The 21,484-nt window shown below is 40.8% G+C and overlaps 2 protein-coding genes across 5 annotated transcripts in view; one reads left to right on the forward strand and one right to left on the reverse strand.

Moving 5' to 3' along the window:
- BBOF1 (basal body orientation factor 1) overlaps nt 1-6,087 on the forward strand; it is a 41,411-nt gene extending 35,324 nt beyond the window's left edge. For all 3 annotated transcript variants that reach the window (XM_078053928.1, XM_078053930.1, XM_078053931.1), the window contains one exon: nt 4,661-6,087. In XM_078053928.1, the coding sequence (XP_077910054.1) occupies nt 4,661-4,672 (12 nt within the window). In that variant the 3' untranslated portion in view covers nt 4,673-6,087. The remainder of the gene's footprint in view (nt 1-4,660) is intronic.
- Nucleotides 39-21,477, reverse strand: ALDH6A1 (aldehyde dehydrogenase 6 family member A1). 2 transcript variants are annotated; one of them, XM_036117800.2, is made up of 12 exons: nt 21,307-21,476; nt 13,358-13,414; nt 12,057-12,131; nt 11,718-11,879; nt 11,412-11,490; nt 10,691-10,993; nt 9,121-9,242; nt 7,151-7,340; nt 6,759-6,940; nt 5,161-5,340; nt 4,790-4,888; nt 39-2,079 (listed from the first exon to the last, which is right to left on the reverse strand). In XM_036117800.2, exons 1-12 carry the CDS (start codon nt 21,355-21,357, stop codon nt 1,975-1,977), a joined length of 1,605 nt encoding a protein of 534 aa, XP_035973693.1. In that variant the 5' UTR covers nt 21,358-21,476; the 3' UTR covers nt 39-1,974. The 2 variants fall into 2 exon arrangements, with proteins under 2 accessions (XP_035973693.1, XP_035973694.1); XM_036117801.2 differs by lacking the exon at nt 4,790-4,888 and having other exon boundaries at nt 21,307-21,477.
- Between the last annotated feature and the right edge of the window lie 7 nt (nt 21,478-21,484).

Genomic DNA, 21,484 nt, shown 5'->3' on the forward strand with positions numbered 1-21,484 from the left:
TATTAGGAAAGGTATTATTAAAAAATAAAAAAGCCAGGTTTTCTTTTTGGGAGCTTTTTATTTGTAATTTGTTATTTATAATCAATTAGTACAACATAGGATCTCAGAAATTTCAAATGAGGCCACATCAGAGCAAAAAGAAAATAAAATACTAAATTTTTAAGCTGCTACTAGTGTGACTATAACTGCAGATTTTTTTCCATCTAAGAAACAAGAAACTCTTCTACGTAGCAAGTAGCTAGCCAAATGAGTTGATTCCAATTAGAGCAACACAATTCTGATGAGTCAGTATTTTTAAAAAAGTGATTTCCCTTAAATATAAGGAAAACTTAGGAATCTCTGGGATTTAATTCCACTTGGAATTTAGACAATATGACCTTTCATTCAACCCAGCCTGTAGTTGTTGGATTGGATTAAATATCACTACCAGTTGCCAGCTGTGATAAGTAGAGATAAAACAAGGGGTATTCTATTACCAAATTAAACATTTTTACTGCCTCATGTTTAGGAAGAAAAAAACAAAAAACAAAAAAAACCCCCACAAAACCCACAAAACCCATTAGGGTCATAAATGTATAAGTTCCAGTCACCTTAAATGAAGATTCTGACATTCTATCTGGTAGTGGTAGTAATAAGCTTAAAATCCACAGAGTGCACAAATGTTTTCAAAGTTTTTACAATCCTTAATTCACCAAATCACTGCCACGGGGCAGATTAACATTATCCAAGTGACTAATGAGGAAGCAGAAAAATAAATGACCTATGTCATCTGGCTGAGGACCAGAGATGATTCTCTCAGAGCCGGCAGCCTTCTCCTAGTTCACTGGGTAAAAACTGTATCAGAAAAAATTGATTCAACTGGGAATCTATTTTTTTTTTAGCTCATCAATTTCTGTTCTGACTTAAAGTTTAGCTATATCAAAAGAAACAAAAAGCATAAAGACACTTGAATTAATGGTAGCAAAAGAATCTGTCAAAGCATTTCTTTTTCACTATTTCATGTCATGAAGAGCCTTGAAATTTCTTAGGCCCCAGGCAATTACTCTACATTAAGAGTTCTTTCATTAAAAATGATCACTAATGAGAAATGCAAGCAAGAAGAAAGAACAACATAAAAAATTCGACAAGTAATATCTAGCTATACTTACTTAAGGCAAGAGTCCTGCACACTTTCATGGCTAGAATACCCCTTGATCTCTGGGCCTAAAAAACTTTTGAAATAGTTTTCTTAAACAAACTCCATTTGCATCTGAATTAATGACTGAAACATTAAGGACTGTTGAAGCCAAATCTGAAATTTAACACTTGGTACACACAACAAAAAGTTGATTTATCCAGTGCGTACTGAGGTATCATTGAGAAGTGATTTTAAGCAGGAACAGTGACAATGATAGAATTAGTGGTCATGAATCACTAGGACAAAGTGCCATTCAGCAGAAAAGAAAGCAGTTGTCACAACTGTGGGAAATAGAAATGGATTATGTCCTGTGTAGTGTGGGATAAATGAGAGGCTCAAGAAAGCTTGGCAGAGGGGTCTCCCCCACTGCCATTTATATAGGACTGTGTTTGAGGATCAACCAAAGGGTGAATTATTTCTGTCCTATTTCCCCATCCAAGAGGTCCTCTTCTAGTTATTGGAAGATCTTCTTTACATACACTAATCTTCCCTTTAAGTCATCAGAAAAGGGGAGAACTTCTAGAAAATAGGTCTCTGTTCTCATTCCATGTAAGCATTTCACAGGAAAAACAGTTACCTCAAAAACTGAAGTAAGAAGAGCAAGTGAAAATCTGGTTTCAGAGTTACACTAGGAATCTCCCTAGAGCAACTTTGCAGGGGCTAATGGTCTTGAGAAAGATTTTAGTTACCAGGTATTCCAGTCCGAGGGTTCTGATTTGAGCAAAGTTGGCAAATGAAGTTGGTCAAGAATACAGAGAGATTACTCAGAGTGGACTGAGTCTAGAACAAACTTGTTTCTAACGGCCCATGGTAGGCATGACTACAGCAGGTGAGGAAAGAGTAGCATCTTCTTCTTTCCACTGAGAAGTGATGGTCTTTAGCTGTGTGTAGAAGTGGATGCCCTAAAGAGTACAAAGGGGAAAAAAAAATAGAGTTAGCATATATTCCTGAGCGTTTCATGATTTCTCTTTCAATTAACTTTTGAAGGAGGTGGTATGAAGTGCTACTCATGTTCCCACTTGAGGAATTGGTGCAACCAAAGTTCAACCTATTGTTCATAAGGTATATGATCCATTTAAAACATTTAGCATAATACCTCCCACATGGTAAATAGTCAAACCTTAGCTATCATTATGTTGAAACTAGTCAAGAGGATCTAAATGGAAAAACTGAACAATGTAATCTGTTAAACTTGCAGTTCATTCTTTTCCTAGGGCTGAATATCATGTGCTCTGAGGTCTTGGGACATGGCTCAAATCCTGCCTCTCCTCCTTATTGACTGCCATGTAACTTTGGGTCTTATCTATGACCTACTGCCCAGCACAGCATTGCTGTGAGGGGAAAATGAAATGACCTACAAATATCCTAGCAAAGTAAATGTTATTCAGTAATTGTTAGTTTTTCTCTCCTTCCTGAGAAGAAGAAAAAGGCACAAAGGGATGAGATACATCTTAGGCCGTTTCTGACAACTGTCAGTGATAAATAGCTCTATACTGATGTAGCAAAATCCATAATATCATACAAATCTAAAGTAAAATGTCTGATATTATACACAATCACTTCTAAATCACCTATAATGTGAACCAAAAAAATTCAGCATATTTAAGACTTTATATATACCATTTATTTTGTAAGAATAGGCTTGAGCAAAAAAGAACAGACTGTTAAGATCTAACACAAAAAACACAAGCTAGGGGCGCCTGGGTAGCTCAGTCAGTTAAGCGTCTGACTCTTTGTTTTGGCTCAGGTCATGATATCAGGGTTGCGAGATCGAGCCCTGTGTGGGGCTCTGTGCTCGGCGAAGAGTCTGCTTGTCCCTCTCCCTACCCTCTACTCCTCCCCAACTCCTCTCAAATAAATAAATAAATAAATAAATAAATAAATAAAATCTTAAAAAAAATACTAGCAAGCTAAGAAGATACTGTTAGGAAAAAAAACAACTAGCTTGATTAAGATACTCTTTCAGAATTATTTGACAACACCTGGGTCATGTTAAAATATTGAAAAAACTTGAGAGGTTTTTATCTACTTTCTTCTTTCCAGGATGCAAAATAGCAATTTGATTACCTAAGAATTTAAGACTTCAAACTGTATATGGAGTCAGTCTTTTCCTTCAAGAAACCTCACTTACCAGGATGACTTACAGTAATTAAACCAAGACAGGGGAGAAAAAAAGAGTTTTACTCTGCTTCCCTCGAAAGAAATTTTTGTTAATAGTATCAAACTAGTCAATTCTACAAAACCTGTGACTAATGCACAAACTGAATAAGCTGCCTCTAAATAACCAAAATGTCTTCTTAACCAGTTGGTCATACTGTTACATTCTGCTATGTGATGCACACTGTTAATTTTTTTATTGAACTATAAAAGAGACCTGTATCGGAAACATGTAATTTAATTACTGAAGGTTCCAAAATGGTTGTATCACTTTGGGGCTACAAAGAAGTTCCATTAGCCATTTGTTTAATACATATTTGGACACTTGCTCTGCGCCAGGTACTGCGATTAAGAAGTAAATAATAATTGGGCGCCTGGGTGGCTCAGTTGGTTAAGCGACTGCCTTCGGCTCAGGTCATGATCCTGGAGTCCCGGGATCGAGTCCCGCATCGGGCTCCCTGCTCAGCGGGGAATCTGCTTCTCCCTCTGACCCTCCCCCATCTCATGTGCTCTCTCTCTCTCTCATTCTCTCTGTCTCAAATAAATAAATAAAATCTTTAAAAAAAAAAAAAAAAAAAGAAGTAAATAATAATTATGGTGTGATGAAGACTTCTTATCATGGCTTACACAGCCTGACAGGACTTTCCCTGCTTACCTCTCTAACCTCATCTCTTACCACTCTCCTTCTCATTCATTCTCTGTGCCCCAGCCCATTTCTGCTACTATTTGAACCTGCTATGCCTCTTCCTGCCTTAGGAAATATGTATCTGCTGAAGGATGTGGTAATAGTGATGATTTAATCTTACTAACCTTACGAATTATAGGTACTATTGTTATTCTCATTTTATAGATAAGAAACTTGAGACACGGGGTATTGCCCAACGTCACAGTTAATAACTGGATGAGCTGGAATTTGAAACCAGGCCATTCAGTTCCAGATCTGCTTTATTTTCCTCGTTCAGTGATGTATTTTTAGTGCCCAGAATAGGGTTTGGTACAAAGAAGGTGCTCAGTAAAAATTTTGTAAATGAATAACTTATAGAAGAAGAATGTGCAATGGGAACACACGAGAGCATACCCAACCCAGCACTGAGGAAGCAGGGAGAGGAGTCAGAGGTGATTTTCTGGAGGAGTCCATGCTTTAAACTTAGATGATTAAGAGATAGATGAAAGAAGGGAGGCAGGAGGAGAGGATCTCAGGCAGAGGAAAGGATATACATGAAGGCCTAGATTTCCTCATGCTCTTTCCCCAAAACTTTGCTGCCTTGAGTTATTCAGGAAGGAGCAGCTTTGGCAAAATTTTGTTACCTTTTAAATCTTTTCTAGGGGACCTCCTGACAAGTGCTGCTGAACACGCCCCACAAAAGCTACTGGCAGGCCCTTCCTTGCAGAATCCTTGTTCCTGAGTATGTTCAAGACACTTTCTTAGAGGAAAAAATGTTTTCTTACAGTTACCTGTTTGCCATAGAAATTGGTGTCTCCCCTGAAGGAAGATCGCGAGCCGGTGAATGAGAACATCGGCAAAGGCACTGGAATAGGGACATTGACCCCCACCTAAAGCAGAACAAAGCCACATCCAGTAAAAGAAAAGGACTCAAACAAAGGAACTCGCCGTCTAGAAGCACAAATGCCTGACATCACAGAGACCAGTTTTAAATACCCCAACTTCTACCCCATCCTGCATCCCATGCATGAACTTTGATTCCTGAGGAAGAAATGGGGCATCATGGGAAATGAGAGGGGCAGCGACTGATCACTTTACCATCTCCCTCAGATAGGAAACAGTACATGGCTACAAGAATCTCCTAAAAATCCTGTTCACAAACCTGTCCAACGTCCACCAGGTGGGAATATTTCCGAGCAGTGGCTCCATTAGTGGTGAAGATAGCAGTTCCGTTTCCATATGGATTGTCATTTACGATCTTGATGGCTTCATCCAAAGTGTCTGTCTCCAGAACCACAAGAACTGGACCAAAAATCTCCTCTTTGTAACAGGTCATAGTTGGCTGCCAGGAGCGATGCATCCAGAAAAGAAGTCAGTACTTGATGCTTATCTGGTACTTTATTACCCACTGTTTACATGGACAGCTTTCTTGTTAGGAACCTCTCTTCATTTTAAACCACCTTTAAAAAAAAAAAAGTCCTTTCCTGCTGTGTTCCATCTTCCAAGCTGCCAATCATATAAACAACTTGAAACTCCTATTAACAACAATTACACTCCTGTCTTTTAAGCCCTGTAGTTTTAGATCCCATGACCCATCACTAGTTTCCTCTTTTATACCTGCATAACCTGTTTATACAATTGTTATGTTACTGAAAAGTTACATGAAAATTCATTGTTTATAAATCAAATATATGTTGAAAACACCGCAGGAGTGTGTTTCTGTTTAAAGAAAACCTGTGCTAAGTTTTCCGTAACATAAACAATTCATTCTCATTCACTCCTTTGCCTCCCGAAACGAGTCTGTACAATTACATTTTGATATCAGGTCACATTAAACATTCAAAACATCCTTCTCCACTGCAGCTAGTCAGCTGTGTTTGTTGCTAATAAGTGGATTTTCCCCCTATGGTTCTGTGACTAGAGATTTCATAATTTCTACTACACTTACATTCAACTCTTAATTATTCAGGATTATAGTAGGATTAGTGGGGACATATGAATTTCAAAAAAAGCCTCCTAACCTCAATTTAGTCATTAATTTTAGCTGAGAGACTTGCAGAGTTTCGATAAATAAAAATTGAGACAGCAATTCTTTTTCTTTCGTATCTTTCTGGTGAAGATGCAGCACAGAGTAGCTACTCAATAAATACTGAGTGGTTGAGAGATTGATGGAGACACTGCAATAGCTACAAGCTGGACAACAAGGAGTGGGAAGACAAAAACTAACATTAAATACGTAAGGAACAAATGTAAGATAGGGTTAGCAAAATATGGCCTATGGGCTGAATGTGGCTTGCTGTTTGTTTTTGCACAGCTCACAAGCTAAGAATGGTTTCTGTGTTTTTTAAATGGCTGCAAAAGAAATCAATCATGACGTGAAAAATGATTTGAAATTAAAATTCCATTGTCCATAAATAAAGGTTTATTGGAACACAGCCACACAATGTTAACGTGCTTTCGCACTAAAACGTCGAGAGTGAGTAGTTGTGACAGAGACTGTATATCCTTGCAAAGCCAAAAATATTTACTATCTAGCCTTTTATGGAAAGTTTGCCAGCCGCTGGTATAGTGGAAGGAGGTTGGGAGTCAGGATAGGAGACTCATTCAGACTGTAGATAAAATAACTGAGGAATGCTGGCAAGAGCCGAGGTCTCAGTTAATTAAATGTCTTCATTTATAAATTGGAAGGATGAGATTCCATAGCCTCTAAGGTGCCTTTAGTGCTCATATTTGTGAAATAAATAATCCAGAGTTGTTCACCTTGACGTTTGAGATGATGGTTGGTCCAACAAAGTTGCCATTTTCATAGCCTTTGACTTTAATTTTTCGACCATCAAGAAGGATAGAAGCTCCCTCCTTTGTTCCACTATCAATCAGATTACAGACTCGCTCTTTGGCCTGGGGGGTGATCAGAGGGCCAAGATCAGCTCCAGGTTGGTCTCCTGTAAAACAACACAAAAGTATTTAAGGTCTTCATTATCATAAATTATGACTGTTAACCAAAGATGAATCCAAATGGCAAGTACAGTATAAAGAGAGGCAATGGTTAAAGAGTAGACGTGATTACTCCCATTAGTCAAGGCCAATGCTAAAACCAAGGACTCAGTGCCACAGATGCAAAGTCTAAAGGAGCAAGGCAGATAACTGATTACCCGCATTGACTCTCAGGTTTTTGGCACGCTCCACCAGCTCTGGCAGCCACTTCTTAGCTTCTCCCACAAGGATTGCTGTGGAAAGAGCCATGCAGCGCTGACCAGCAGCTCCAAATGCTGCCCCAACCAGCTGGTTCAGGGTGTTTTCCTTATTGGCATCTGGCATGACTACCCCATGGTTCTTGGCTCCCTAAGGAAATACAGAAAGTACATGAATCTTCCTTGGCAAAATATAATTAGGCTAAGAAATTAAGTGAAGGATCTGAGATTTCAAATGAGAATTTAAGAATAGGGAGAATTTACCCTTTGTTGCTTTGAGGTTAGATTTATTATCATTTTGATACTGCTGAAGTCATGGTAGCACAGAGTCTCCAGGTTACTTTTTTTCCTACTTTCTTAGCTGATAAGCTGATATGTGTTTATTTAGATCAAAACCATTACCAAAAAACAAAACAAAACCAAACCTTCAGCCATATCACATTCAGTTAAACTGACAGGCTAAATACTGCATTGGGGAACCAAGAACTCCTCTCTCTTTCCTAAGTTAGACAGGAAACAGTCTTTTGTCTGCTGGGATTTCCAATTATATGAATAGCAACGTAAACAAAGAGCTGCCAGTAATAATGCCAGTGGCAAACTAGGTGGACCTCTTGATACACCATTTCTGGAAAGAGGTTCCCCAAATTGGCTTGCTTCTAGGTACAAAGCCTCATGATACACAGCTATGTAGGATAACATGGTCATTTCCATACATATGTTTCCAGATACAGCAGTCCCCCCTTATCCATGGTTTCACTTTCCACAGTTTCAGTCACCTGAGGTCAAACTGAGGTCCAGAAGCAGATGATCCTCCTAAAGCTATGTCACAACACCCACGCCATTCACCTCACTTCATCTCATAATGTAGGCATTTTATCATCTCACATCATCACCATCATCAGAAGGGTGAGTAAAGTATAATAAGATACTTTGAAAGAGAGGCCGTATTATTACAGTGTATTATTAAAATTGTTCTATTTTATTGTTAGTTATTATTCTCTTACTGTGCCTAATTTATAAATTAAAATTTATCTAGGTATGTATGTATAGGAAAAATATAGTATACATGGAGTTTATTACTATCCAGTTTCAGGGATCCACTGGGGGTCTTGAAACGCATCCCCCACAGATGAAGAGGGACTACTGTACAACTATAATGGAGTGCATGGATAGATACCATGTCTGCTACTTAATTTTATCCCATTACACATAGTATATTGTTAGACATAGAATACACTCAATAAATATGTAGTGAACTGGGAGGGACTTAAGTCAAATTGGCCAAAAGACATTCAGGCACAAAAAGAAGTAAGTAGGCATATCAGGAATAGTTTCCAAGCCTGTGCATAGGTGGCTCTCCTTTCTGCAACGGTAACCAAAGGGTGAGAAAGTGGCAACTGGACTTTATATTTAGTATCAAAAAATTACTGTGTATTAGGCAAGGAGCTAGTAAGAGAACAGCAAAACTATGCAACCAAGTAAACTGTACTCACATACAGGGATATTTGGCTCTTTCCAGTACCTTAAATAGCTTGGACTCTTAGGAAAAGCATATCTTACATTATAGTAGTTAGGATATGCCTTGAAAGGAAGGAAGGATAAAGGGCTACAAAGCATGGTATGAAGAAAGATACAGGGCCAGAACCAGAATCCAGCTATTACTGCTAAAGCCCAAAGAATCTGAATAACATTCTTAGGGAGAAAGGTGCCCTCTGTCATCAAGATTAGGTGTATAAGATAAAAAGGTAATTAAAGTGACTTAGGATAAAACTCATCACAAGGTTCATGGCTAAAGGGAAGACATTCAGGATGAAATGGAAATAAAGACACACTGGCATTAGAGTGGAATAGTAGCCCCTCTGTTGAAGGGCTGTTTGTAGGTAGTTTTCATACATAAAACAGATTTAGGGGGAAAAGGAATAGGAAGTCACCATATTGGCTTGAACTCTCTTGCCATGTCTTGACCCTCTCTCGAAGATGTACTCTCCTGCCTGGTTGGATCCCACAAAGCTGATTGCTTTGATATCCGGATGATCACAAATGAAGTTTACAGCTTTAAGAAGAAAAGAGATATTACCACAAAGGAACAAGTGGCTATGGACTTCTCAACATGGCAAATTTCCCCTTTCCCGCTCTTGTGAATGAGAAGTTTCCATACTTTTATTTTTCTATCCTGGATTCCCATTTTGAAGTTCTTTCCATCTCTTAAATTCTTTTTTTTTTTTTTTAAGATTTTTCATTTATTTATTTTATTTGAGAGAGAGTCTGTGCACATGTGGGTGCATGTGCATGAGTGGGTGGGGGAGGGTAGAAGAAGAGGGAGAGGGAGGGGAAGAACCCCAAGGAGACTTCCTGCTGAGCATGGAGCCCAATAGAGGACTCTATCTCATGACTCTGAGATCATGACCTAAACCAAAACCAAGGGGTGGGGGATGGGGGGCCGCCCTGGTGGCGCAGTTAAGCCTCCAACTCTTGGTTTTGGCTCAGGTTGTGATCTCAGGGTTGTGAGATCAAGCCTGGCATCAGGCTCTGCGCCAGCATGGAGTCTGCTTGAAATTCTCTCTCCCTCTCCCTCTGCCCCTCCTGCTCGCGCTTGCTCTTTCTCTCCTTCTCTCTCTCTAATAACACATCTTTAAAAACAAAAAAACCCCAAGTTGGGCTCTTAACTCACTGAGCCACCCAGGCACCTCCGTCTCTTAAATTCTTTAAACTACTAATTATTATTTGGCCTCTTCCATTTCATTATTTTTCTCATTTGCTATTTCTACTTCTAATTCCAAAGGCTACAACTCCTGTTTTCCTTCAAAATAGCAGCCTTTTAATACTCAACTCTTCCTTTTATCCTTTAAGAATGTGGTATTTCCTTAACTGTCACTATATACTGGGACTCTCAAATACTATTGTGCCCTCGTGTGAACAGCAATATAGCATAGTATTTAAAAGTAAAAACCAGAGTCAGCCTTCCTGGGTACTGACATTCTGGCTGTGACAGTTTCTAGCTGTGTGACTGGGCATATTACTTAATTTCATTATGCTTCAGTTTTCTTATCTGTAAAATGGAAAAACAACAGTACTCACCTTGAGGGAATGTTATAAAGATTAAATGAGATAATATTTGAAAGGCACTAGAAACAGTGCCTGAAACACAGAAGTGCTTTTTAAGTGTTAGCTATTATATGTGAATTAGAATGTCTTCAGTCTCTCTGAGATCTATAAATTCTCTCAGTACTGAAGAGAAAACTTTCTCTTTTATCTGTGCCTTACCCTAATCTATACTCTTTGTCTCAATGTATTCTGTAGGGCAAGAAGCATTGCTACTCTGCAGTTAATTACCTTAGCACACAGAGATGTATCAACAAACATTACCTTCAAAATGGACATTACTATTAGTAAATCTCTTCCTCCCTAGATTCCTCATCCTAAAACCACTCAACCTTCACCACTCAACACCTTTATTTTTTTGGTGGCCAGATTAAGTGCCATGTACAGAAGGGCAGTTACCTTCATGTTGTCCATGGAGGATATTCAGTGTTCCATCTGGGGCACCAGAGTCCTGGAGCAACTTAGCAAGAAGCATGCTTGCTCCAGGAACTCGCTCTGATGGTTTCAGTAGGAAGGTATTTCCACACACCATGGCCATGGGAAACATCCAAAGGGGGATCATGGCAGGAAAGTTGAATGGAGCAATGCCTGCACATACCCCCAGAGGCAGACGGTAGGAATAAAGGTCCATATCTTTGGTGATGGATGGCATGGTCTCTCCCAGCATGAGGGACGTCACACTGCAGGCATGCTCAACCACCTCTGGAACAGAGAAGTAGTCAGACCACCAGCTCTCCACTGTGAACTACTCAGCTGTGTCATGCTCTAGTCATTCCTGAGGCTAGAGAATGGCTCAGGCCAATGACAGAGGGAAGAAACACTGACTTGCCCTTCCACATGAAGGAGATTGGCAAAATGAGATTCTCCAAATGGGGAAAAAAAAAAGACAGTGATATGCATATACCTCCTGGAAGATCAAGTAAAATAAATGAAGTAAATTGATCTCCTACATACCTGAGAAGTATTGCCATTTTCCACAAGTATTAAAAAAGATATCATGGGGTAGCAAAATCTACATAGAGGAAGAAGTAACCTCCCATTCTGAGATCTTTGCCTCCCATCTTTCTTTGCTCCTTCCCAAAGGGTTCCTGAACTTCCCCAAGAGGGACCCCCAGCTTACGAAGGCCTCGGAATACGTCTCCTTCAGCATCAGCGAGGGTTTTCCCTTGTTCCAGCGTGATTAACTTGGCAATTTCTTTCTAGAGAAAAAAACACACAAATAGAAACCAATGCAAGGATGTGCCTCCTTGTAGTTCTTAGGTAGCCAAGGAAGAATAAAACTGGGGGAGAGGTAGTACAAGGGAGAAAGCCATGATCTGTGTCTTTCTGGATTGTAGAGTTATGGAGGGCAGCTGAAAGGGCTTCTGTGGGTGTGACAAGTATCCTAGGCAACAGTCTGGAAAATGATACCATTCTGATTTCTTACCAAGTTTTCTTTAATGAGTTGTTGATAGCGGAGCAGGACCTGCTGGCGGCTTAACACTGAGGTATCTGCCCATGCAGGAAAAGCACGTTTGCAGGAAGCAACAGCTGCATCCATTTCAGCCTTGGTGGCCTGAGGAACCCGACCAATGACCTCATTGGTGGCCTGATAGGAAAAAGCAGCACATCACACCTTTGCCCCTGCTCTACCTTCTCCATTTTTCATCTAGTCACAGAAGCAGCACTATGTACTTCACATGACAGACAGCCAGGTCCCTCATTTCCCACCACAATCCCAGAATTCTAGGCTAGCCAGCTTAAGTCCCAAAGCAGCTTTGCTTACTGGGTTGTGGATGTCAATCCATTTGTCACTTTTGGATTCAACAAATTTCCCATCAATGAAGAGCTTTACAGTTGGCTGGAAAAGAAAAACCGCACAAAACTTTGTATCAGTTAATTGCTTCTCTCCCTTTCACAAAGAGGAAGGAATTCAGGGTTGATTAGTGAATCTTCTGTTCTCTAGAAATGTTACCACTGGAAAGAGATACACAATGTACTTGTCTATAGTGTATATTAAGATGTGGCTGAGCCTCTCAATACTGTCATCTCTCTGAGAAAGGAAAATTCCCTGCTATCACAGTGTGGAACTTTATGTCACTTTGAAGTTTATACTAAAAAAGTAGCAGCTTCTATGTAACAAAGATTAGCTAGTATGACTTGTCACCCAGCTGACTTTCTGTCACGTCACCATGAGCATGTACTACCTTTATGATCAAAAGATTTTTTTTAAAAACAGTTTTGTCTGTGTGTTGTTCTTCTGAGAAGTAGCTTGCTTACATTAAATTTCCAGAGGGGGCTGTGGACCAAAAAAGGTGAAGGACTACTGTGTTACAGTGTGTGCTTCTAAGTAAAAAGGATTTTGAGCACCTATCCTTATTTATTAGATTTTAGGTACTGCAAATGGCTGACAGTTCTATAACAACAATTTTTAAAGATTGTGAAGAAGAGGACAACTATCTGGCAGGATCAATAAAGCCTCTAGAAGCCATGAAAATGTCTGTATTTTTTGACAGAGTGATCTTACCTCAGAAGGGAAATAATCTAAAAGAAGGAAAAAACTATATAAGTAAATGTTTGCTTTATAATATTGAAAAACTGAATCAATCTAGGTGTTATATGGGAACACTTTTAGTTAATTCTGGCTATATATACTTGATAGAATATTATGCAGCCATTAAAATGATAACTATAGGGGCGCCTGGGTGGCTCAGTCAGTTAAGCGTCTGTCTTCGGCTCAGGTCATGATCCCAGGGTCCTGGGATTGAGCCCTGAGTCAGGCTCCCTGCTCAGTGGAGAACCTGCTTCTCCCTCTCTCTCTGCCTGCCGCTCTGCCTACTTGTGCTCTCTATTTCTCTGTCAAATAGATAAATAAAATCTTTAAAAAAAAATCATAACTATAAAGAACATTTTGCAATACTGAAAATGTTTATGACATATAATAAACATAATATTAGATAAGAAAACCAAGATAGAAAATTTCACGTATATTCTGATCACAATTATGTTAAGACGGTAAGTGGGAATACCCCAAAATTATACTGTATTCCTTCTCAGAAGTCCAACTTTAGTGCCAAATAAACTTACCACTGAAGAAGAGAAGGAGGATGCTGGATACCAAGTGGAATTCACCTTGGAAGAGACCTATGAAGTAAAAGAACGATTATTTTGGTAAATGAGAGCAGAACATTATTAAAAACTTAGCAAATGGCTACCATATACTTAACATTACACTAGTTACTGTGGGTATATGGAAAAGGACTCGGTGTTTGCTCTTAAGGGTCATATAGTCTTTAAAGAGAAAAGATATCAGACTATGAGGTACAGCAAACTATGAGAAAATAAGAAACCATAATGATCATGTCCTCAATTTCCAGGACAGTCCTAATTTTAAAATATTTTTTTTATTAGACCATATTTTTCTAATTTTTGGCCTGGAAAATGGTAGTCACCACAAATCTTAACAATATGAAAACTCTTAGATGGCATCTAACACAATAGGTGTCAAATGTCAGATAGTATATAACCAAGTGTCAAATGTAAGTATAATATGCCCATGTAAATACTTGAACACAAATGCTCATAGCAGCTTTGTAATAGCCCCAAACTTCGCCACAACCCAAATGTCCACCATTGGATGGGCTGCATAGGGAAACTAATGAGGTATAATCCATACACTGTAACAGTACTCAGCAATGAAAGGGAACTATTATACATGCAATAACAGGGATAACTACAACAATTACACTGGGTGAAAGAAGACATAAAAACAGTACACACACACACACACAAATAAATAAATAAATACATAAACCGTACACACCGTATGATTCCATTTATATAAAACTAGAAAATGCCAACAAATCCATAGGGTTAGAAAGCGGATCAGTGGTTGCCTGGGGATGGTGGTGGAAGTGCAGAAGATGGGGTAAGAGGGAACATTTTGGGGTGATGGATATGTCCCCTATCTTGATTGTGATGATGTTTTCACAGGTGTATACAAATATAAAACTTATCAAATGGTATACTTTAAATATGTACAGTTTATGTCAATTTTATTTCAAGAAAGCTGTTTAAAAAAAATGCCACATGTAGGAAAAGAATGTGTTGTATAGGTAACATTTAAGAGGATATAATCAGCAAGTTGGAGGGGGGGAGGGGTCAGTTACAATAAAAAACTCCTCATTTGTATATATGCTATGGAAGTTGATTTAAGAAATATTCAAGTCAAAGTGAGAAAACCGAAGCACTTGGAATGGGATATAAAGGAAAACTGTAATCTAATAATCTTTTATCTTGTCTGAAGACAGGCATGTTAACCAAAGGGTTTAGGGCTACCTGAAGTGCAAGAATTTGTGTTCCTGCAGCGCTGTCCAGGGGAAAGGATGCAGGTCCTTTGGGCCGGCAGACAATTCTTCCAAATGCCTCATCTACTTCCTCTCCCATTCCCCACAAAAACTATTTCAAACTAAACACTCCTGGGGAGTCCACCGTGTCTTATTTATGGCCGTATTCCCACCACCACCGTGGTAGCTGGTACATAGCAGGTGTCTGTAACAAACATCTATAGAACAAATGAAAGGTCCACTGGGTGGCTGACTGCCCCCACCCCAGACTAGGTTAGCAGCTAGTACTGGCCCTGTCAGGTTATCTGTCTGTGTTGTAACTGCCTGGGTACTTGTCTGTTGCCCAAAAGACTGAAGTTCCACGAAGGTAGGTGCTCCATCTGTCTTGTTCCCCTACTCTACAGTTATTGTGATCAACACTGTCCAGATATGGAAAATAGTAAGTTGTGGGAGCTCATTCAGCGTTACTCTTATATTTTATACTTTTTGCTCTCACTCCTTGCTAGTTGAAAACTTCTCTTATCTCCTTGCTGTTCTCTCATGTCTCGTTACTTATCTCTATCTCCCTGCTACTTATTTGCTCTTACTCCTTGCTATTTCAAAGCTTCATCTCACTCCTTGCTATTTCAAAATGTACTCTCTTAATTAAAACTTCCAGACCTGCTGCTTCCCCTCTCACTCTCAAGAGCTGACCTTTGTTATTACTACTTCATAGGGAACAGAAACCATCAGATGAGAACTTCAACTTCTTACTAGCAAATCTACAAAACTGACCTATACCTACCCTTTTTTCCTCCCTTCCTCTTGTAAGGGAGCAGTTAGCTAGCAAGCTCCGTGGGGACTAAGTGACTGGGAGACAGAAGTGCACAACTAGTGTCTGTGGACTGACGAGGTTCCTGTCCTCCAACTGCAGGCTATCTCTGCACCTGTGCTCTAAAGCCCACCTTGCCTGCTACCCCAGACACTTCCAATTACCCTTTCTTTCCTGAAACTTAAACCTCTCTCCATCCAATAGCAAGGATTCTCTTTGCTAATTACCTTATTTCCTCATTTCCCACTAACTCTTCAATCCACTCCAAACTTCATGACTAAACACCAGTGACTTCCTACATCCCATGGGTTCTTCCCAGTCCTCCTGTACTGGACTTTTTCACACCCTTTTCACTTGTCTTCAGGGATGTCCTGATATCTCTTCTGCCACTTCTCTGCCTTCTTTGCTGACTCATCCTCTGCTACCTGGCCACTAACTAAATTCCTCAAGGCTTGGTCCTAGGCCTTCTTTTCTTCTCATTCTGCACATTCTCCTTGGATGATTTCATCAACTCCTGTGGCTTGATGGTCTAGATTCTGATGATGCCCAAATCTGTAGTTCTTAGCCAGCTCTTCCTTTTCAGATAATACCCACCTAACTATCTTCACCACGCCTCTACATGGATGTTGTTTAGGTGCACACTGAAAAAGCTGAACTCCTCACCTTTCTCGGAAGGGGGCCACTATTCACCTAGTTACCCAAGAAGAAACCTGAATGCCATCCCAACTCCTCCCTCTCTCTCTCTCCACAGTGAATCAAACAAATCCTGGCAATCTGTCCTCCTAGAAGTCCTTGGAACACAGCCCTTTTTCTCTGCCCCTCCTGCCATCACCACAGCCTCTATCATCGTTGTCTCTCACCTGGACTTCAATAAGTGTTTCCTAACAGATCTCTCAGCCTCCAATCTTAAGCTTTCTGAATCTGGTTTCCTACCCCATAGCCAGAGGGGTTTTCTAAAACACCAATCTGGGCAGATTACTCCCTTGTTTAAAAAGCTCCACTGGCTTTCCTCTGTTCTTAGATAAAGACTAATCTTGATGTTGCTTAGAAGACTTCACATAGCATCTTTACTTCTCTAGTTTCACAGCTGGCCACTTCCTCTTTGCTGTCTATGCTGTAGGCATTTGGAACATGTTTTGTGCTCTCTCTGCCTGTGTACATGCTGCCCCTTCCTGCCTGGAATTGTTTCATCCCATTTGCTTGGCTCACTCCTACTCCTTAGCTCCCTATGTAGCCATCATTTTGGGTATTAGTGCAGGTCAGTTTTGTATGTTCGCTAGTAGGAAGTTGAGGAAGTTCTCAACTGATGGTTTCCGTTGCCTCTGAAGTAGGAAAAACAAGGTTAACTTCTGAGAGTGATAAGGGAAGTAGCAGAGTCAGAAGCTTTTAAGTCACAATTCAAGTCTAGGCCCAGTACCAGATTATAGCGCTTATATAACACCTAAACTCTTCTATTTCTTATACCACACTGTGGAATAATAGTTTGTTTAATTATTAAATCTCTCTCCCCTTAGAGCACTAGATGGCTGTGTCCTCAGCCCCTGGCACCATTCCTGGAATAGAGTAAGCATTCAGTAGTATTTTTGCAGAATGAAAGAATGAGTACTCACCAAGCAATCATTTGGTATTAATTATGTTTCATGTATACTCTCTTACAGGGCAGAAAACGTACAGCTCAGCCAACATGAGCATTCTAGGCCACTTAGTCCTTAGTTTTATTTTTTCACTTGCACACAGTCTCCCTGCCGTTAAGAGGGCATAAAAGGCACTGCATCTGGCATAATAAAATATTAGCATATTGTTTTTGACAGGTTGGATCTCCTATCTTCATTTCCTAAGAAACACTCACTGTTGCTGAAGAAACTATCCTCCATCCAGTCACACCAAAATTCTTCCTCTCTAGATGTTTATTTCATACTTGCTAGTTCCTTTATCAGGCACTCCCTTTTCCCTCTGGCTGAAGGTCTGCTAGTCTTGCAAAACTCAAGCCTGGAGCGAACTCCTTTTGGAATCTTTTCCTGAACTGAACAAGTTAAATTTGGGATAGTTTCCCTACAGCCCTGCAGTACTCCGTGTGCACTCCTACTGTTAGCACTTACCATTTCATTATAATAGAGGAGCTTTCAGTGAGTGTTGTACTTCCTTCTCCTATCCCAAAGCCTGGGGACAGTGCAGCGCTTGATACAAAACGAGATACTTAAGTCCCGAATTCTCAGCCCATCAGTCACCAGTTGGGAGACCTTGGATCACCTTAACTGTCAGGTCATTTACTTTATTATATTCATGAATTCCAATCTTCATAAATATTCTTAAAACTAGAAAGTGGTGGAGATGGGGGGGTGGGGGCGTGCCTGGGTGGCACAGTTGGTTGAGCAATCTACTCTTGGTTTTGGCTCAGGTCATGATCTCACAGTCGTGAGATTGAGCCCAGCATCAAGCTCCAAGCTCAGTGTGGAGTCCGCTTGAGATTCTCTCTCTCCCTCTGCCCCTCCCCCTGATCGTGCTCGCTCTCTCTCTGAAATAAATAAATCTTAAAAAAAAAGTGGTGGAGCTGAGAAAGAATGCAAGTATGATTGTAAACCCTGTACTTTTTTTTTTTTTAAGATTTTTTATTTATTTATTTGAGAGAATGAGATAGAGAGAGAGAACATGAGAGGGGGGAGGGTCAGATGGAGAAGCAGACTCCCTGCGTGGGACTTGATCCCGGGACTCCAGGATCATGACCTGAGCCAAAGGCAGTCGCCTAACCAACTGAGCCACCCAGGCGCCCAACCCTGTACTCTTTAAACCACATCACGGAGGCAAATCAAATCTCTTTAAGGCTGGTTTTCTTATCTCTGAATGTGAGCGATAAACCCATTGTAAGTTGAAAATGCATTTAATATACCTAACCTACCAAACATTACCGCTTAGCCTAGCGTACTTTAAACTGTTCAGAACACTTACATTAGCCTACAGTTGGGCAAAATCATCTAACACAAAGACTACTTTATAATGAAGTGTTGAATAGCTAATGTAATTAACTGAATACTGTTCTGAAAGTGAAAAACAGAATGTTTGTATGGGTACAGAATGGTTAGAAGTGTATCAGTTGTTTAACCTCGTGATCATGTGGCTGACAAGAGATGTGTGACTCCCTGCACCAGCCCAGCGTCCCTCAAAAGGATCATACTGCATTTCACTGGGGGATGGGGGGCATAAAAACTCAAAATTCCAAATACAAATGCATATTGCTTTCACACCACCATAAAGTTAAAAAGTTTTTTTTTTTTTTTTTTTAATGAAGTCAAAAAGTTTTAAGTTGAGCCATTGAACATCAAGGACCATGTGTACTTAAAATTACTGAAAACGAACTCTTTCCTTTACAGATCCTTTGATGATCCTCTGAAATTCATGACTGTCAGAATCTAGACTACTTTTTTTTTTTTAAAGATTTTATTTATTTATTTGATGGAGAGAGAGAGACAGCAAGAGAGGGAACACAAGCAGGGGGAGTGGGAGAGGGAGAAGCAGGCTTCCCGCCAAGCAGGGAGCCCGATGCGAGATGTGGGGCTCGATCCCAGGACCCTGGGATCATGATCTGAGCCGAAGGCAGACGCTTAACGACTGAGCCACCCAAGTGCCCCTAGACTACTTTTTATCAAAGTTTCATGTTACAGTTACTCCTCTTTGGCTAAGGATTACTATTTCTGTTCTTTTCCAGATCAACTCAGAAGTTTCTTCAAATGAATCAGGAAATAGTGTGTGTTTCCACAATAAAATACGTAGGAAGGAAGATTCCTCTCCTTGATTTAAAGGACAAAATACTTTCTTCTTCTTTTTTTTTTTTAAAGATAGGGAGAAGGTTGGGGAGGGGTGGGGAGTGGAAGAGAATCTTTAAGCAGGCTCTACCCCCAGCACAGAGCCTCCACCCCACAACCCTGAGCCAAAATGATTTGGACGCTTAACTGACTGAGCCACTCAGGCATCCCAGGGCAAAATACCTTCTTAAGGCTATCAGTGACTCACTGTGATGGTGGGGAGGCAAAGGAAAAAAGTCAATTTTAGTAAAAGATTTCAAGGATAAGTTGGTAAGGGAAATTATAGGGTAGAAATTTTATATCCCTATTACTAAAAAAAAAAAAAAAAGGATACTAGAAAAATAGAACTAGGAGCACAGCAAGAAATAGTTGAATGAAGCCAGATTATCTGACAAATTCTTCCAGCCCATTCTCCACGCTGTCCCATTAAATAGCATTTAAACATGAACCTTTGCTGACTTTACTAAGAATCTTACAAATGTGTAAGTTTCTGCAGTAGAATTCACTGCAACCTGGTAAGTACTAATATTATCTAAAAGTCCATGGGGTGCCTGGGTGGCTCAGTCGTTGGGCGTCTGCCTTTGGCTCAGGTCATGATCCCAGGGTGCTGGGATCGAGCCCCGCATCGGGCTCCCTGCTCCGCAGGAAGCCTGCTTCTCCCTCTCCCACCCACCCCTGCTTGTGTTCCCTCTCTCACTGTGTCTCTCTCTGTCAAATAAATAAAATCTTTAAAAAATATATAAATAAACAAAGTCCAGCAATATAGAGGAAGAAGTTCCCAGGATGGATGTAACAAGTAAGAAGGGCAATGTTGTTTCTTATGTTGGAGAATGTTTCTGGCAGTAAATCTCCCCTTCTAAGTCCCTGCTAGGCTGTCAAAACTAGGGAAAGGCTGTGAACAGAGTTAGAAACCACAGGCCTCAGGCATGCAGGTCCTCTAGCTCTACCACCTCTCCTTAGGGTAGCTTCAGAAAGGACCCAGTCCCTACCATGGGCCAGTGTTGAGGGTGTGTTGATACACTAGGAGCTAACTTTGGGTTAGGAACTTGGAATTAACAATTCCTGTTTATTTTCTATCACCTGTTTTAGAGATGTCAATCACCTTTTCTTTTTTTTAAAAAAGAGAATTATTATTTCTCTGTATGAGGTAGTTTCTTTTTTTTTTTTTCTTAAGATTTTATTTATTTGTCAGAGAGAGAGACTGAGCACAAGCAGGGGGAGCAGCATTTATGAGGGAGAAGCAGGCTCCCCGCTGAGCAAGGAGCCAGATGCAGCACTCGATCCCAGGACCCTGGGATCATGACTTGAGCTGAAGGCAGACGCTTAACTGAATGAGCCACCCAGGTGTCCCTCACCTCATTTTCTACCATTTTTTTTTTTAAAGAGATGTTTAGTCCTTGGCATGTGCTTGGAACATACTGGTAGCACAACTATGTGTCCTTATTTACCACCAACATGAATACTGTAACTTTGCTAAAAGTCTAACTAAGGTCTTGGCAAGAAAAGGAACAGTCTACAGCCTGTGGAAAATACAAAGAGCCACAGCTAGGGAAAACAGCTCAGAAAATAGCTGCTTTTGGGGAAAACCTGGTGTAAGCTTTCTAGAAGGAGATTCAAAGTTCATTCACTGACCCTCCCCCTCGTGTGCTTCCTTCCTTTACCATGGATCATGGACAGTGAAGTAGGGTGGGGGGAGGGGAACAATCTGGTAGCTCTGGGCAGGAGAAAGAAGTCTAACAAAGGTGACCAGAAAAGGGAATTTCTGGTGAGAGAGAGGGAATCACGGTTAGGGCACCACGAGAAGTGTGGGCAAGGGTGACGGACTCAGTGACTGGCAGGGCTGGGGAGGAGACAGGGGGCCAGAGCCAGATAAGGAGAACCTCCCAGAGTAAAAGGGCAGCAGGCCAGGGGTGACAGTCCAGCATCCAACGAGGGCGGATAATAAGTGAGGGGTGGGACCGGGTCGCACGGGTCCGGTGGGAACAGGAAGGTTGGCTAAGAAGGGTTTTTTGGCTCAGAGAGTGGATGGAAAGGACGCAACTCCTAGCTTCGCGATCCCTCGGTACCACCCTCACTCGCCTGCAGGATCCGGGCTCGCACTGCCGCCGCTGCCACCACCGCCGCCGCCATGGTCCTCAGCCGCCTCTTGTCCTCCTCTACGTACCCCTACTGCGGGTGACTCCCCAGAAGCTCTACCGCCGCCAGGCCTAGCCCTCGCAATCCTGCCGCACCGCCTCATTGGTGGAGAAGACTATTT

The sequence above is a fragment of the Halichoerus grypus genome, chromosome 8, assembly GCF_964656455.1.
Source record: "Halichoerus grypus chromosome 8, mHalGry1.hap1.1, whole genome shotgun sequence".
Lineage (NCBI taxonomy): Eukaryota > Metazoa > Chordata > Mammalia > Carnivora > Phocidae > Halichoerus > Halichoerus grypus.

Bases quoted from the DNA above. Each gene is read 5' to 3' on its own strand.
- ALDH6A1 (XM_036117800.2), bottom strand. From the start codon at position 21,357: ATGGCGGCGGCGGTGGTGGCAGCGGCGGCAGTGCGAGCCCGGATCCTG. The intron at 13,415-21,306 runs GCGAGTGAGGGT...TTTACTTCATAG, and splicing joins TGCGAGCCCGGATCCTGCAG to GTCTCTTCCAAGGTGAATTC. The intron at 4,889-5,160 runs GTTTGTGAACAG...GTTCTGCTTTAG, and splicing joins ACCTGGTGGACGTTGGACAG to GTGGGGGTCAATGTCCCTAT.